The sequence below is a fragment of the Carassius gibelio genome, chromosome A23, assembly GCF_023724105.1.
Source record: "Carassius gibelio isolate Cgi1373 ecotype wild population from Czech Republic chromosome A23, carGib1.2-hapl.c, whole genome shotgun sequence".
NCBI classification, from domain to species: domain Eukaryota; kingdom Metazoa; phylum Chordata; class Actinopteri; order Cypriniformes; family Cyprinidae; genus Carassius; species Carassius gibelio.
The window spans coordinates 17,616,801-17,631,853 of record NC_068393.1 but is presented as its reverse complement, the minus strand read 5'-3'; the positions used below and the strand labels follow the sequence as shown (position 1 = coordinate 17,631,853).

Genomic DNA, 15,053 nt, shown 5'->3' with positions numbered 1-15,053 from the left:
GATCAGGTGATAGGATGCTTAGCCAAGACAAACAATCCCGATGAATGATTTGGGCAGCGTGGAGTGGCAGCCAGCATTCAGATGCAGCATGTGTTTGACAAGCCTGATGTTTTGAGAGCAGAAGACTAAGCCAAACCAACAGAAAAAAATCATACAATATAGTAAAAGGGACATGTGTGCTCACACCAAGAGATACACTTACTGTATATCACTGCACATTTCTATTAAACGGCTGATTTTTGTGGGTATTTAATCTGGGAGGGGTGTGTGTGTGTGTGTGTGTGTGTGTTATAAGGACAGGATAAGTGCTCTGTCTCCTATGAGTCTGAGTAAAGAAGAGAGTGCCAGTGCCTCTGTGTGGTGCTTGTTTTCTGTTGAGGTGGGGGTGGAGGGGTGAGTTTTGTTACTGCAGTGTGCATTGACAGGGTAAAGTAGGGCATGGTGGAGGAGCCTGTGGAAAGAGACAGCTGCAATGCAGACAGACCTGAAGGCAGAGAAAGGGAGCAACAGAGGACCGAGACCCCTTTCAGAACCCGGTGTCCATTCAACACAACACCAGTCCATTCACATCTCATAGACAGCACAGCCAACCATGCGCTTGTGACTCTCTAGACTTAGACAATTGTGTATAGACAACACATCTTTTTTATACACTGTTGGCTGTACAAGTCATTTCAGCTTTTTTTTTTTTTTCTTGTCGAGTTTATCTCATATCATAACAAAATAATAAAAAATTAATTGAAATACATTTTGACATTTCAAGTTAACATCATGGAAAAACATTGTTGTGGCTTGATAATTATATTTTACAGTACATATTTATATAGTGCAAAATACATTTAATTAGTTTGAATGCACACTTAGAATACTGTGATGACTAAATTGTCTACAGTATACCACACTGTTATGGTTTTTCTACATTTATGGAATCCTTGAGAATTGTTTCTTGATGTATTTTAATTTAGGTCTGTGTTTTATACTTTAACTTAAGTAGCAAAGCGTAGGTTTAGTGGATTAGTGGATAAGAATAAGCTTAACTTAATTAGAGTGTGTCATCAGTTGGTTTTTTACTTTAAGCACGGCATGAAACAGTGCTGAGGGTGTCGAAGTATGCAAGGAAATCACCAAGCCATTTTGGAAGTTATTCCCCTCTAACTCCTGCTCTGATTCATGAATTAATGGGTGGTTCAACTGAGTATGATTTTCGGAAGCGTATTTGCATGTAAAAGGTGAAGCTGGTCAGAATATCAGTGGACTTAGTACATACAGTAAAATTATGTTATTAGAAAAAAAAACAATATTATGTTTTTGATATGAAGTCTCTTGCTTGTTATGGATGTTATGAGTATTCCTACAAGTATATAAAAAAGACTGCCAAGGCTGCTAAAAGCAGTACAGCTGGGATTTAGCCAATTGTTGGGATTGTGATAAGACTGTTGTTTCTCAGAAGAGGGCCATAACTATAATCATACTCAATCCAGTTACTGAATTTTAGGGTTTATACCCTTCTGCAAAGACTCTTACTCCTGGCCATTAAACCACAGCCTGGTTTCTATATCCAGCACTGCTCTCTAATAAAACGATTTCAAGACAAACCTCAGCATCTGCTGTTTGACAATACATTTATCGCTTCCTTGCAGCTGTGTGCTCTGATGCTCTTATGGCACCCAGCTGCCTGCCTTGATTTGTCATAATGCAGAATGGGGGCGGGGCTTTGCTTCTCTCTGCAGCATTGCAGGTAACGAAGCCACAGGCTGGAGTCGTTGTGCACTATAAAAATGACCAATATATTGTCTTCTTGTCAGTTCATATTGTCCACCGATTTAAAGATGTGTGTGGATTACTGTGTAGTTGTTCAGTGGCCAGTTGTTGCCGCTCTTTCCACATAACCATAGATGAATCTGCATTTCAACATCGGTTTATCACAATGCCTGTAATTTATGGATATGAAAAATAAATAAAGTCTGGCTGCATACAACTACTGATTCCCAGGTTAATTTTCTGAAGAGAAAAAAAACGGACGTCCACTTTTTCCTTTTTTGTAGAAAAACTGAGGAAAAAATGGAGTAGTAATTATTAATGGAGTGACAGTGTCACATGCTGTCTTTCCCATTAATAATTTCTGAGCTTTTTTCTTTCTTTCTCTCTTTTGTCTTCATGGATCGTGGAAATCTAGGGCGTCTGTTTACCTGCGGCACGTGCGTAACGTCTCCTCTCACTGAGATTCACGCACGCGCGCAGGGGGAGCAGTAGTCAGTGTTGCCAAATCTCGCAAAACAATTTAAGCCAATGCGCTTATAATTAAATAAGGGTTTCCGTTTTTTTTTTTCTGCTTTGCTGGTGGTTTTTCATAATTCTTAGAGATAGAGAGGCATTGTATTTAAAACAAACTTATAAATTAGATAATACATAGATTAGCCTAGCCTAAACAAAGATTTATTTGCTGTTAGCTTCAAAATAGTGTATTTTCATTAAACACAATATTTTATTAACTACTCAAATGTTTCATATATATCCCAAGCACGGTACTGCCTGGAAAAAGCCCAAAAACCGAAACAAAAACATGCTCTTACTGTAAAGACTTTATGAAATAACAAGGCCGAAGTGGATAATCATATACGGATTTGGCAACAGCGTCCGTATTGCTGGAGTAAGATATCTCTGGTAAAGAGAGGCGGAGGGAGAGTAAAAGAGTAAGTGAGCGGGCTTTACATTTCTCTCTGCTCTTGCACGTCGCTTCTATACTTTCTTCTATTGTTCATGACACCTTTCAGGACATTCCCATAATATAAAAAAGGATAGTTATTTTGACCAGTATTAGTAAATAAGGGCAAACTGCGTGTGTGAGACACGGTCATTTGGGACATTGTGGTCAGGATGCCGATGAATCACATCTGCTTTTTCTAAAGACAAGGGACCGTTTTGCAGGGCGACTCTCGATGGACAGTGAAATAGAAGGTTGGACTTGTTTAAATGAACCTAGTGTCTGTATGTGTGTAGTATTGTCTGTAAAGTTACTACATGTGCTTAGCCCACTTTTAAACCATTCGATCTGTGGAAGATCAAGCGAGCATGGTGCTTTACTTCAGCTAGAGAATGTAACGTTCGGTGCATTTTTCATGTACACCCCTACCTCCCCTTTATATGCTAAGTCCGTTGAGACTTAAATTGATCTGTTCTGACTGAATTCAGTCTCTACTGAAGCGCTGCTTTTTGTAGTTTCCTGAACTAAACGTGTCAGCTTCCAAAATAGACACAAGATTCTGATCTTGAACATACATGCGAAGTACGAGACGCTATTGAATAAATGCTGGACCAGATTACCTGAGCAGAACTTGAACAGACTGCCTGATTATTCCTGTTTTGAGACAAATAGTTACCTTTGGCTATGTCACTGGTTCTCTAATCTGAATGTGCTCGCCGTCTTAGGCTACTCTTATTTCGATCATCTTAAACAGGAAATGCCAGAGATGCGTTTGTCTGACGCTTCATTGCACCAAAGCATCACAAGGCAAAAGTAGGAAAAACAGATCATTTGTGCGGCAGTTGTCAGTTAGTTGGTCTGTTAGCTGTAGTCGTGACCGGTGTGTGTGTGTGTGTGTGTGTGTGTGTGTGTGTTCATATCAGTCCTGTGATCTGCGGTCTTGTTTTCAGCACCGAGGACAGCGACTCACCAGGCACGCGCAAGTGAGCTCGTAAATAATTCAAATTTAAGACACAAGTTAGACGAACGAATTATATAGTGTTAATGGTTTGTGGCGGGAAAATATAGTTTAGCGATCATTAGACTCGTAGTTCTCAATAACCTGTTGATAGTGTCTGACTGTGCTGATTGGAAATACTGTATGGATGATTTCTTGTAAACTAAGCCTATATCGCACGCATTGTGACATAAGTGTTACAGTTTTACCCGCATTTATAGCATAAAATGTTACTAAAAACATTTTTCGAATTTTAAAGGGGCCACATTGTATGCCACGTGTATGTTGTTTGGAGGAAATGTATTTAAAAATCTGTTTTTTTTTTTGTTTGTTTGTTTATTTGTTTTTTAAAGAACAATGGTGCAATTCTATAAAAGTGCAATAGACATTAACTTTTGCATGACAGTCTTATAGAGTTGTTTCCTAGACAACTTATTACCTAAGCTTAAAACTTAATTATTAATAATTATTTAAAAGATACTTTAATGATGTATAATAGAAATAATACATGCATGAATACTGAAATATCTCCTTTAATTGTTGCATGTGTGACATCTATGCACATGTGAGCTGTGTCTACTCCACTGCCATATAGTCTTGCTTCTGGAGGACACATTTAAGCAATAAATGTTTGAAAATGAGGTTTACTTACTAAAATGTACAAATCTGCATATTTTTGATGGGTGAAAAATTAATCACCCTTTTACCATAAGTACTTACACAGTGTAGAAAATTGCTTTGTTATCCCGAGGCAACATAGTTCAAAAGGGTTAATGAACTCAACAGCCCTACAACTTCCATGGTTTTATTGCCTCTGAATTAATATTCCCTACCATGTTTCATCTAGGAACTGTACTTTTTGAAGTTTGTGGATTTCAATCATGTCATGTGTTTTGTTGCTGAACATTGAAAACGCTCAATTGAAAGTGATTGTGAATTTTGATTGATTGAGGGATTTATATTAATTCCATTTTTAAAAGAATCAGTTCTTTACAGTTGATAGGCTTTTTAAAGGTGCTAATATATTTTATTTCATAGTTGTTCAGTTTTCATTCAGTTTGTCTGATTGGAAACTTATTAAATTGAACCTCATTTAGAATAGTGCAGGAAATGTCAGAACACTTAACCTGAGCTTCAGAGGACCTCTGGTCAGGTTATTTCATAGAAAGTTGAGGTAATGATAGTCATCTTGTTAAGGAAAGGAGTCATTTCTGTACAATGTTTCTGCAGCTATCATTAGCACTTAATACCCATTAAGACTGCCAAGCTGCTTGTGCAGCGCCAGACTTTCTTAACTGATTGCCCTTTGCCGGATCCTACTCAATTTACTTTATTATATCTGGGAAACATGTTGATTCATATAGTGATAGACATTGCTTTAGAAACTTGGTGTTTGTCTTAGTGTGCACAGTTTTTCTCATGGTCAGTCTAAATTAGTGTCTCCGAGTTGCTTTTAAGATTGATTTGAAGAATTGTTCAAATACAAAATTCCTTGCAGATGCATTTTCCCACTGTTTATTCAGCCAGTTTCTAGCGGTGATTGGTCAAAATCCAGGTCATATTTTTACACCCCAGATCAGTGCAGAGTACATTCTGCTTTAGAGGCTAGCACAATGTGCCTCAAGGGCACAATTGTTAATTAGTATTAAATCAGACAGTAGTTAGGATACTGGCACAGTGACCTAGACTGTAAGAGGTGCACTGAAGTTGATTGAAAATTAAATCTGTTAAGGCTTGAGTTTGAGTTAAGGCTTCTTTTTTTTCTTTTTTTTTAAAGAGCGATAAGCCAGTTAAGTCACTGAAGGTGAAATATACTAGTTGAGAAAATAACAGAAGATATGCTGATACCAAATCAAACTGCTGATGAAAGCATTCCCACTGTTAGTTTTATCATTGAAATGTATTTGACATTGTACACTGTAGTCAGCATTGTTGCCTGGTTGTTTTGTATGCTTTGTTTGAATGATGACAGGGAGAGCTGAGCAAAATGTAGCTGACTCACATGAACAGTAAAGTCATTAATAATAGTATGAGTAAGTCTTTTGTGAGATTTTTGTAGACTGGTGCATATAAAGGTTCATATAAAATACTATTCATAATACAGCAAGATAATGTATAATGATGTATTAGACTGGCACTATTGCCAAGCATGATAAAGAATTTTGTTATTGCATGAATAAATGTGTCACACAGTGATATAACCAGGGCATGTCTTGGAGGATGGGTAAAGCAGTTAGCTCGTGGAGATGCCTGCTTCTGATTTAATTTGATTTGCTGCTGGTTTGTATGAATATTAAATTGGAGGGCTCAATTCAACCAGAAAGAGACAGCATTCAAGTTTGCTCAAAACCATGCTGTGATTTGGGGAGCTGGTGAAAGGAGAATAAAGTACAGTGTATATGCAACAGAGCCTGTGTGCATGAATTTTATGCATTAGGTCATTCAAATATGTTATTACTTTATGAGAAGATTCTATATGGTGATAATAGTTAATGCTTTATTAACTAATAATGTACTTTATAGCAAGTATAAATCTCAAGTTAATGCATTAAATAATCCTAATGTATACATATTTTAACATTAAACATATACTCACCTTCAGGCCATCCAAGATGTAGAGTTTGTTTATTCATCAGAACAGATTTGAAAAAGTTTAGCATCACATCACGTGCTCAACAATGTCCAAATAGCTGATAAAAACATCACAATAATCCACAAGTAATCCACACAACTCTAGTATATCAGTTACTGTCTTGTGAAGTGTAAAGTTCTGTGTTTGTAAAAAACAAATCTATCAATAATGTGTTTTAACATAAAAGTGCTTCTTCTGGTCAAAATGTGAACCTACAATCCATAATAATGCTTCCTCCGATAAAAAAAGTCCACCCCCTCTTGTTCTCTCACATCAAACAAGAAGTTCAAAATGTTTTAATGATGGATTTGTTTATCATGAGCACACAGCTTTTTGCTTCACACCATGTTATTTAATGGACTGGAGACGTGTGTTATTGTGGATTATTTTATCAGCTTTTTGGACTCATTTGACGGCACCCATTCACTAAAGAGGATCCACTGGTGAGCAAGTGATGAAGAAACAAACTCATCTAAATCTTAGATGGCCTGAGGATGAGAATTTTCATTTATGGGTAAGCAATTCCTTCAATGCTAATATTTACATATACTGCAAAAATGTATATGTATGTGATAAACAAAAAAAAAACAATTACACATTAGCACTAGTTAATGTAGGGATAAGGCTGTTACTCCGTGCATTAGTGATAAGGAGCTTTCACTTTCTCTGTCTGCACTCGACATGGTTTTGTCAGTAGGTGGCAGGAAGTGACTTTATGAGTGAGTTATTGAATCATTCATTCAAACGATTTATTCAAAAAAAAATTATCATTTTGGAACAAAACCTGTAACTGTCTTTATGAGTGAGTCAATAAAGAAACAAGTGACTGTTTTTGAGTGAATCATTTAATAATTTATTCATTGTTTGAATCGGTGGAACAAAAACCAAGAGCCCTCAAATGTTCCTCAGTATATTGGTTATTGAACTGTTGATTAAAAGCAATATTACGCTTGTTGTTTGGTTTTTCACTGATAAAGAAAGAATACTGTATCCCACTGCCCTATGCCTGTTATAGACAGTAGTACAGTGTGTGATTAGCACAATGCCATGTCGTAAGTCAGTCATGTAAAGGCTTCACTCTTTATCCTTTCCTTCAGGACTGGAGTGTTTCCAGAAGGGTCACACATGTTAAACCTTTAATCACTAGTATCCTTAATGGCAAAGTAACATTTATGTAACTGTTGGCTGACGCATTTCCTTCTAGAATTTGAGCTTTCTTTAAAAGCAGAAGGTTCAGATGTCAAAATCAGGGCAGAAGAACTCAGCCTGTGTTTTAAACACTCCGTTCTTGTTGTAACAGCTGGGAAAAGAGGAGTTTTGTTTATTTGGTTTTGTGCGTGTGCAGTGCATAGATCTCTGCAGCTCCTCCTTGCTCACACCACTTTTAAAGTCTAGACTGAAAGAGACTTTTATCTGTGAAAGCATTCCTGTTGTGGGACGGTACACAGAGGCCTCAGAGATGAGAAATAATGTTGCTGCCTGTAGTAATATTCCAGCAACAGAAATAGACGGAAATATAGAAATGCGTTCATGTTTCTTACTGTGTATATTTAAATAGAACTTTATTTGGTACTGTTTGTCAACACTAAAATAGTTTTTATTGGATAAGCATTATCTTTTCTAATGCTCAGAATGTGTACTTCTTACTAGAGCATGACAAAATATGTGGCAGAAATATCTAGTACATACTGTGCAGATGCAAGGGTTTATCGGTTTGACTTAATACAATCAGTGTTGACACCTTAACCTACAGTGCCCTGCAAGGCTGATATGGTTAATCTTTAAATAGACTCTTCTCAGCCTTGAACATAGAGTAGAATTGTTTGAATTTTTTTAATCTTGTGTAACTACACTTTTCAGTTGAGAAACTTAAGTAAAGAATGGACTTTTAAACATTTTCACTGCAAATGCAGCTGCAAGGTTTGTCCTTTGTTGTTGTAATGAATATGTTTCCTCATACTGACTGAGTATGAGAAAGAATTCCGTAATCACTCAATTTGCAGGTTTTTTCTGTTCATATGTAAAATATTTCCATATTTTAAACTTTTTAACTTCATTATACAAAAATGTAGTTTCTGTTAACACCTTAACACTGTAGGTTAAGGTGTCAACACTGATGCTCTCCAAGCTGAGACCAACATCTGCAATTGTAAATTTTTAGTTTATATTTTATATTTTTGTCTTTCTAATAATATATAAAAAATTCAGTCTTTCATTCTGAATACTATTATTCTATTAGCACACTATTTAACATTGCCAGTACTTACATTATGGGCTGGTAATGTGTAACTTGACAGATCAGTATTGGAGATTATGCATTATCCTCGTAGTTTACAGTTCATCCTTATGAAGTGAATGATAATACTGTTTATTCATGTCGTCTGTTCTTGAGATGAGAGGGTGAGTGCAGATGGTGGTCTCAGCTGGGAGAGCCTCTGCCAACGTCACTCCCCCTCTCCTCCACTAAATACCAGCCTACGTCAACCAGCGGAACTTAATTCTGGAAGGGGGTTCTCCAGAACACCATCATTCTGGAGAGCTGGGGTATTATCCACCACATGGCCATACATGTGATTCTGTTAAGAATAGCAGCATGCTACCATACTGCTTTATGAGCCTGCAGTATATAGTTTTCTGTATGCATTGAATTCTCAGATTATCTACAACATACTCTCCAAAATATGCAGTACAGAACAGCACACACTGCCTGGAATACTGCATTCTTCAATGCAGTGCACTCAGTTTGACCTTTCATTCTGAAATGAAACTTACTTACTTTTTTTAGCATGTCATCAGATTGCCAGGAGTTAAGATTTTTTAGCACAAAATTGGTTTTACAATGCTAATAACTGACTTTATTTCTAAAAAGACAAATGGATGCCACTTGAGCAATTGGATATGCATGTAATTTGGTCATGTGTGACAAAAAAATTTCAAACTGCTGTCTGAAATTTTTTATTTCTTAAAAACATAGTATCGTGCAGTAAACAGTTTGTTCATATGTATATATGAAAGCAAGCTTTATGTATAATCTCATTTAAGTGGAAACTGTAAACATTAATGAAGCAGAAAGATGAAAACAGGTACGCCCACAAGGCACTTATATCCTCTTGCAAAGAATTATATATTAATGCATTACATTATTGCAGTGGTTTATTGCAACAAATGAGTGCAGCCCAGGTAGCATTATCAGATGCAAGGAAGAGTGAACTAGACAAAGTGAAACTCTGGTAGCCTATTTTGGTGAATGACAGAGCATTAATATCTCTGTGATAATTCCAGGTGTGTGTGGTGTTTGTTTGTGTATATCTGACTAGTATATAGACAGAATCCTCAAAGATATAGAAGCCGTTCCTGAGCTGAAAATAAACGCACACTCAGAGTCTTCAGCTCCTGACTCATCAAGTCTCCCACAGGAATAAATAGTGAATAGACCTTTAATGAAGATCTGCTCTCATTGAGTGTCTACCAGCTCTCTCTCTTTCTCAGCCATTATTCCCCAGAATCTCTCGGCTCAAATACACACTTTATGTCTGACGTCCATGAACGAGACTCATTGCCCATGAGTCATTCCTAAAGGAGGGATGAAAAGAGGAGGAGAAAAAGTAGTGGTTGCATAGAGGCAGAAGCAGATGTTGAAAAGCTTAAACAGGAGCCGGAGGCAATGTTGGAGGTAGTTTAGGGCAGCTCACACAAGGCAGTCACTGGAGAGACAGACATGGTGACATTGGCCTGTTTCACACATGGTGTGAGTAGCACATATTCACTTTGGCATCTTAATAAATTACAGCATTCACACTTAGAAGAATCTCAGACATGATGCCGAAAGTAGAGTTTCTGTGTTATTTTTGTCATTTGGCACATGCTGAACCCAAAAACACGTTGTAATGCACAGTTAACACTATGTTTTTAAATATAGGCTTTTTGAAGCAACATACTGCTCTAACCTATTATTTGAAAAAAATATTTTCTGTTCAGTAAATCTGGCTGAATCCAGATGATTTAAACAGTTTATTGCCACACTTTTGGGTTTGAATGCAGTTCAGTTTAGTTTTACCTAATTTATCTTAATTTTTCTTTAATAATTCTTCCAAGGGCTGCATAATTAATCATATTTTGACTGTGATCACAATTTCTGCTTCTTAAGCATAATCGTCTGCAATATAATTATCAGTTTAACGATTATTGTGTAGACCTAATACTTCTGATAACCAGTTTATTCTTTATGGCCATTATTGAAGAAAGTAGTGTGTGTTAATAGCTTATGGAACAGAAAAGCGGAAGTGATAACACATTTTTCAATAGAAAAAAATATATATTGTTATGTGAAACCTGGGGTTTGGAATTTCATTTCATATCATTAAATATCTCCTCTCAGTGTTAATAAGCTGCCACATTTGTAATTTATGGAGAAATGGGAAGTTGTTGCTTCAGCTCTTGAGTGGTAGTCCCTCCCCTTTCTCCACCCCCCTGCAATAAAGGCCCTCCCCCTAACCCCCTCTCCCTCTGCAGTGTACGTGTGTGGCATTTTGAGCACACTCGTGGCAGCAGGTGGAGATGACATCATCTGCACTGCAGCAGACTGCAGCACTGTGTCTGAACAAAGACATGTCAATGCTGCTGCTAACTGGTGCTGCCACACGGCCTCTCTCTTGGCAACTTTAGTCTCTAGGTAGCATACTTTCCTTCTGTCTCTCTTTCTGTCTCTCTTGCATGATATCTGAATAAAGTTTTAACACAAAGTGCAAGCAGACTAAAGCCCACTGATTCAATAAGTAATAGTTTAAATGAAATATAATAATGCAAGTCCTTACCCACCAAGGTTTATTAATGGTAGTTATTAAGGCTTTAAGGTGGTTTAAGAGATTTGAACAAATCCTTAACTTCAAGTATTAAACTTTTGAAAATAACATGTCCTGCAGATTAATGCTGTGAACTTGAATGAAAGCTTTACAGACAAAGTAACCACCATAAATAAATGCCCTAGCAACCATTCAGTACAACAGCCTTACAACAATCCAGAGCACCCAGGAGTCATGGTGGCAAGTTTTGACTGGGCTCTTTTGACCTGGATCAATACGAAACACCCTAGCAACTACATGGAACACCCTGGAAGCTATGTAGCAGTGTGCTAAAAATCACATAGGACATTATAGAAACCACACAGCAACAGCTTGGCAACAACCCACAATTCCCTAGCTTCATGATGATGCATTTTTTACATAGGTAAGAACCACTAACATTTTATTATGTGTGTGAACCAGTTTTGATTTTAATTTTAGTCTTATTTAGGTTTTAGTCATTTTATATCACATACATATATGTATATTTCTATTTAGCTTTAAGCAAAAACATTTAGTTAACAACAACAGCAGCACTTGTGTGAACAGACTCTGTGTTCACGTGTTGCAGCCAGACTCTTACTGAGTTGTCAAACAGTGTAATTTTATGTACATGACCTCTGAACGCCACTTCTGACATTTTCACCAGGCAACCAAAAACATCTGCCTGCTTTGTGATATTCGTGCCTCTCTGAATTAAACAAATATATGTTTTAGTCCAACAGACATACATTTTGCTTACACAGGCAATTTAGATTTTATTTCTACCTTGTTGCACTTTTGCCATCTCTCAGTGTGCCTTTCCGTTCATCAGAAAACTGACACTGGAGCAAACCACAGCCCAGCATGCCCCTGTCGCTTGGTTACCGTGCAGCAGCAGGTTGCCACAGAAACAGGCTAATACTGTATAGTACTGGTGCTATACTGTAGTTCACCTGTGCTTGGTCCCGGTACTTTACTCCTGCATCTCTGATTGAAGAAGAATATATTTCGGACTTATTTTCTTTTAATTGTACATTTTGTAGCTAACTTGAATCCTTTACTTAAGTTGGAACCCAAGTTTTCTACTTTTTTTTTTCTACACTACTGTGATTAAACTGATATTAATGTTCCTCTGCAGATAACCAGTTCAGAATGTCCATCCTGGAGCGTCTGGAACAGATGGAGCACAGGATGGCTGAGATGGCTGGTCAGCAGCAGCAGGGCAGCGGAGGAACAGCAGGGACTGGAGGGGCAGGGGGAGGAGGAGGTGGAAATGGAGGTGTTAACAGCCAGTCTCAGGTATAGTATCAGTCATTGGTACATGTGTGATTAGAATGAATTTTAAAATAGCAGCACATATGTTCAATCGTATATTAAAGTCTTTCCATCATGGTACTTAAAATGAAATTTTAAAATGCAAATAATGTTTTGCTAACAGTTTTTGCTTCTGATACTTCTGAAATCATAAAAAAGCATAGTTATTATGGCTGCAGCTTTTCTGTTTGAGTCATAAAAACTATTGCAAAAAGCAGTGGATTGTGACCATTTGTTAGTAGTTTGTGAAAATATCAGGCCCTCCATTTTCTTCTGCAGTGTGTCTCGGGACAAGCAGGAAGCTCTTTTGAGAGTCGTGTGGTTGTTGTTTGTGAGAAGATGATGAACAGGGCCTGTTGGGCCAAATCCAAACATCTGATTCACTCCAAGACCTTTCGGGGCATGACCTTGCTACACCTTGCTGCAGGCCAAGGCTATGCCACCCTCATCCAGACTCTTATCAAATGGCGGTGAGTTAAGAACACTTAGACCTGTCTACATCTATGTGTAAATATGTTTTAGCTGATTTGGTGTTATTTCCCCTGTCATTGCTAAGCATGAGACATGGTATTTGTTGTCTTATCCAGCACGAAGCATGCAGACAGCATTGATCTGGAACTTGAGGTGGACCCTCTCAACGTGGATCACTTCTCTTGTACTCCACTGGTGTGTTCCTCAAGCAGTTTTAATTGAGCTTAGTAAATTTGGCAATCAGCTGTACCTTTTTTTGCTTTTCCCATATCAATTTTTCTCTGTTTCCTTGCTGTAGATGTGGGCTTGTGCATTGGGTCACCTAGAGGCAGCTGTGGTCTTGTACAAGTGGGACCGGAGAGCACTGGCCATCCCAGACTCTCTAGGGCGCCTGCCCCTCTCCATCGCCCGTTCCCGTGGCCACACCAAGCTGGCAGAGTGTCTGGAGCAGCTCCAGAGGGAGGAACAGCAGCAGCAGACCCCATCCTCCTTACCCCCTACCTCTAGCATGTCTTTCTCTCCCAATCCTGACATCCCCACCTCTAACAGCTGGTTGGTCAGCTGGGGCAGCGACAGTATGGTGGCCCCCAGCGGGCAGAACACTGGTACAGACACCACTACTGCAACCCCTTGCACCAACCAGAACCTTGGTGAGAACCTCTAAAGTAGTTAGCAATCTGCTAACAAAAAGTTGCTAAATGCATAAAAGCTCATTTAAGCTAAGCTAATTTACTTAGCCTCAAGTTGTTCCAAACCTGTATGACTTTCTTTCTTCTGTTGAGCACAAAGGAGATATTTTGAAGAATGTTGGCAACCAAACAGTTGATGGCAGCCATTGACATCCATAGTATGGAGGGAAAAAAACAGTGGAAGTCAATGGCTAAGATCAACTCTTCTGTGACTTAAATGTCTTTACTGAGAGCGAATGAATCTTGAGGAGGTTGACAACGTTAAACATTAACAGAAAAATGTACATTAAGTTCAACAAAAAAAAGTAATATATTGGAAAAAAAGAAAATCATTAGCGAACAGCAGCATTTAACCAAACAATTTGTTATAGAAAAGAGGAGAAATGCCAGGGATATCTGCACTCATCTTTTTGAACTAGCTCATTTACACACCATCTGACTGAGGTAATTCATTAAAATTAATCAGACTTTCCAGCGCTACATACGAGACAGAAAGGGGTCATTTTAGGAGAGCTCACTAAGTTGTAAAGGCTACTTGTTAAAAAAAAACACTACTTGTAGCTCATTACTGGAAAAGCTGCACTATTTAGAAAACAGATGAACTTGCTTTTCTAAAAAGATTATAACACATTTTCTTGCTTAATGTAATACCTTATTACATTTGCTTAAGTGAACTCTTGCTGCATAATCTAATTCCAACTGTCTTGTTTTTTAGATTATCACTAATAGCACCTCAGAGTATCCATGCTCTCCTCTGAGTGCAACTATCTTTCTCTTTTGTGCCTAGATTTAAGAAGACCAAGATCAGAGCCCTCCAGCTACTACAGCAACGAGTGCCAGCGGGACCTCCCCCTCGCCAAAAAACACAAGCCCAACCCTGAGCTTGTGCAAGCACAGCTGGATAAACCCATGTCTGTTTCCTTGAACATGGAACAGCAGACACATAAACTGTCAACCAGCCCAAAGACCCTTTTTTCCACTCCATCCAGCCCGGATAAGAGTGTCTCTGAGGAGGGTTTGGGGACAGTGGGCATCCAGCAAGCCAAGATGGCCTATTACCGTGGAGGGCATAAATGGGCCACTAGAGAAGGGCTCAGGAACAGTGGCATCAGCGGCATAGGGAAGGAGAAGTTGGCCAGTCGGTTGCGACAGCGTGGCGAACCCCTTAGCATGCTGGGAATGGTGGAGAGAGAGATAGTTGACACTGAGATACTTTCTTACAAGGAGGATCTAGAGAACCAGGACTGCCTCTCTCACATGGAGGACCTGCAGGTGAGAAAAGTGCACATAAGCAAACTCATAAGGTGCCCTGAATGGCACTCGCTTACAGTCAGCCAGCCTCATGTACACCTGTACTGATACATTTGTCACTAAATAGACTCTGCAAACAATCACAGCTACAAGCATAGAAAGGCCAAGGGGA

The 15,053-nt window shown here is 38.4% G+C and overlaps 1 protein-coding gene across 7 annotated transcripts in view; it reads left to right on the top strand.

Annotated features, from left to right (window-relative positions):
* Positions 1 to 15,053, top strand: part of LOC127944769 (calmodulin-binding transcription activator 1-like) — a 355,510-nt gene that overhangs the window by 330,908 nt on the left and 9,549 nt on the right. For all 7 annotated transcript variants that reach the window (XM_052541008.1, XM_052541007.1, XM_052541006.1 and 4 more), the window contains 5 exons: positions 12,295 to 12,455; positions 12,750 to 12,940; positions 13,058 to 13,136; positions 13,240 to 13,591; positions 14,418 to 14,902. In XM_052541008.1, coding sequence (XP_052396968.1) covers positions 12,295 to 12,455; positions 12,750 to 12,940; positions 13,058 to 13,136; positions 13,240 to 13,591; positions 14,418 to 14,902 — 1,268 coding nt within the window. The remainder of the gene's footprint in view (positions 1 to 12,294; positions 12,456 to 12,749; positions 12,941 to 13,057; positions 13,137 to 13,239; positions 13,592 to 14,417; positions 14,903 to 15,053) is intronic.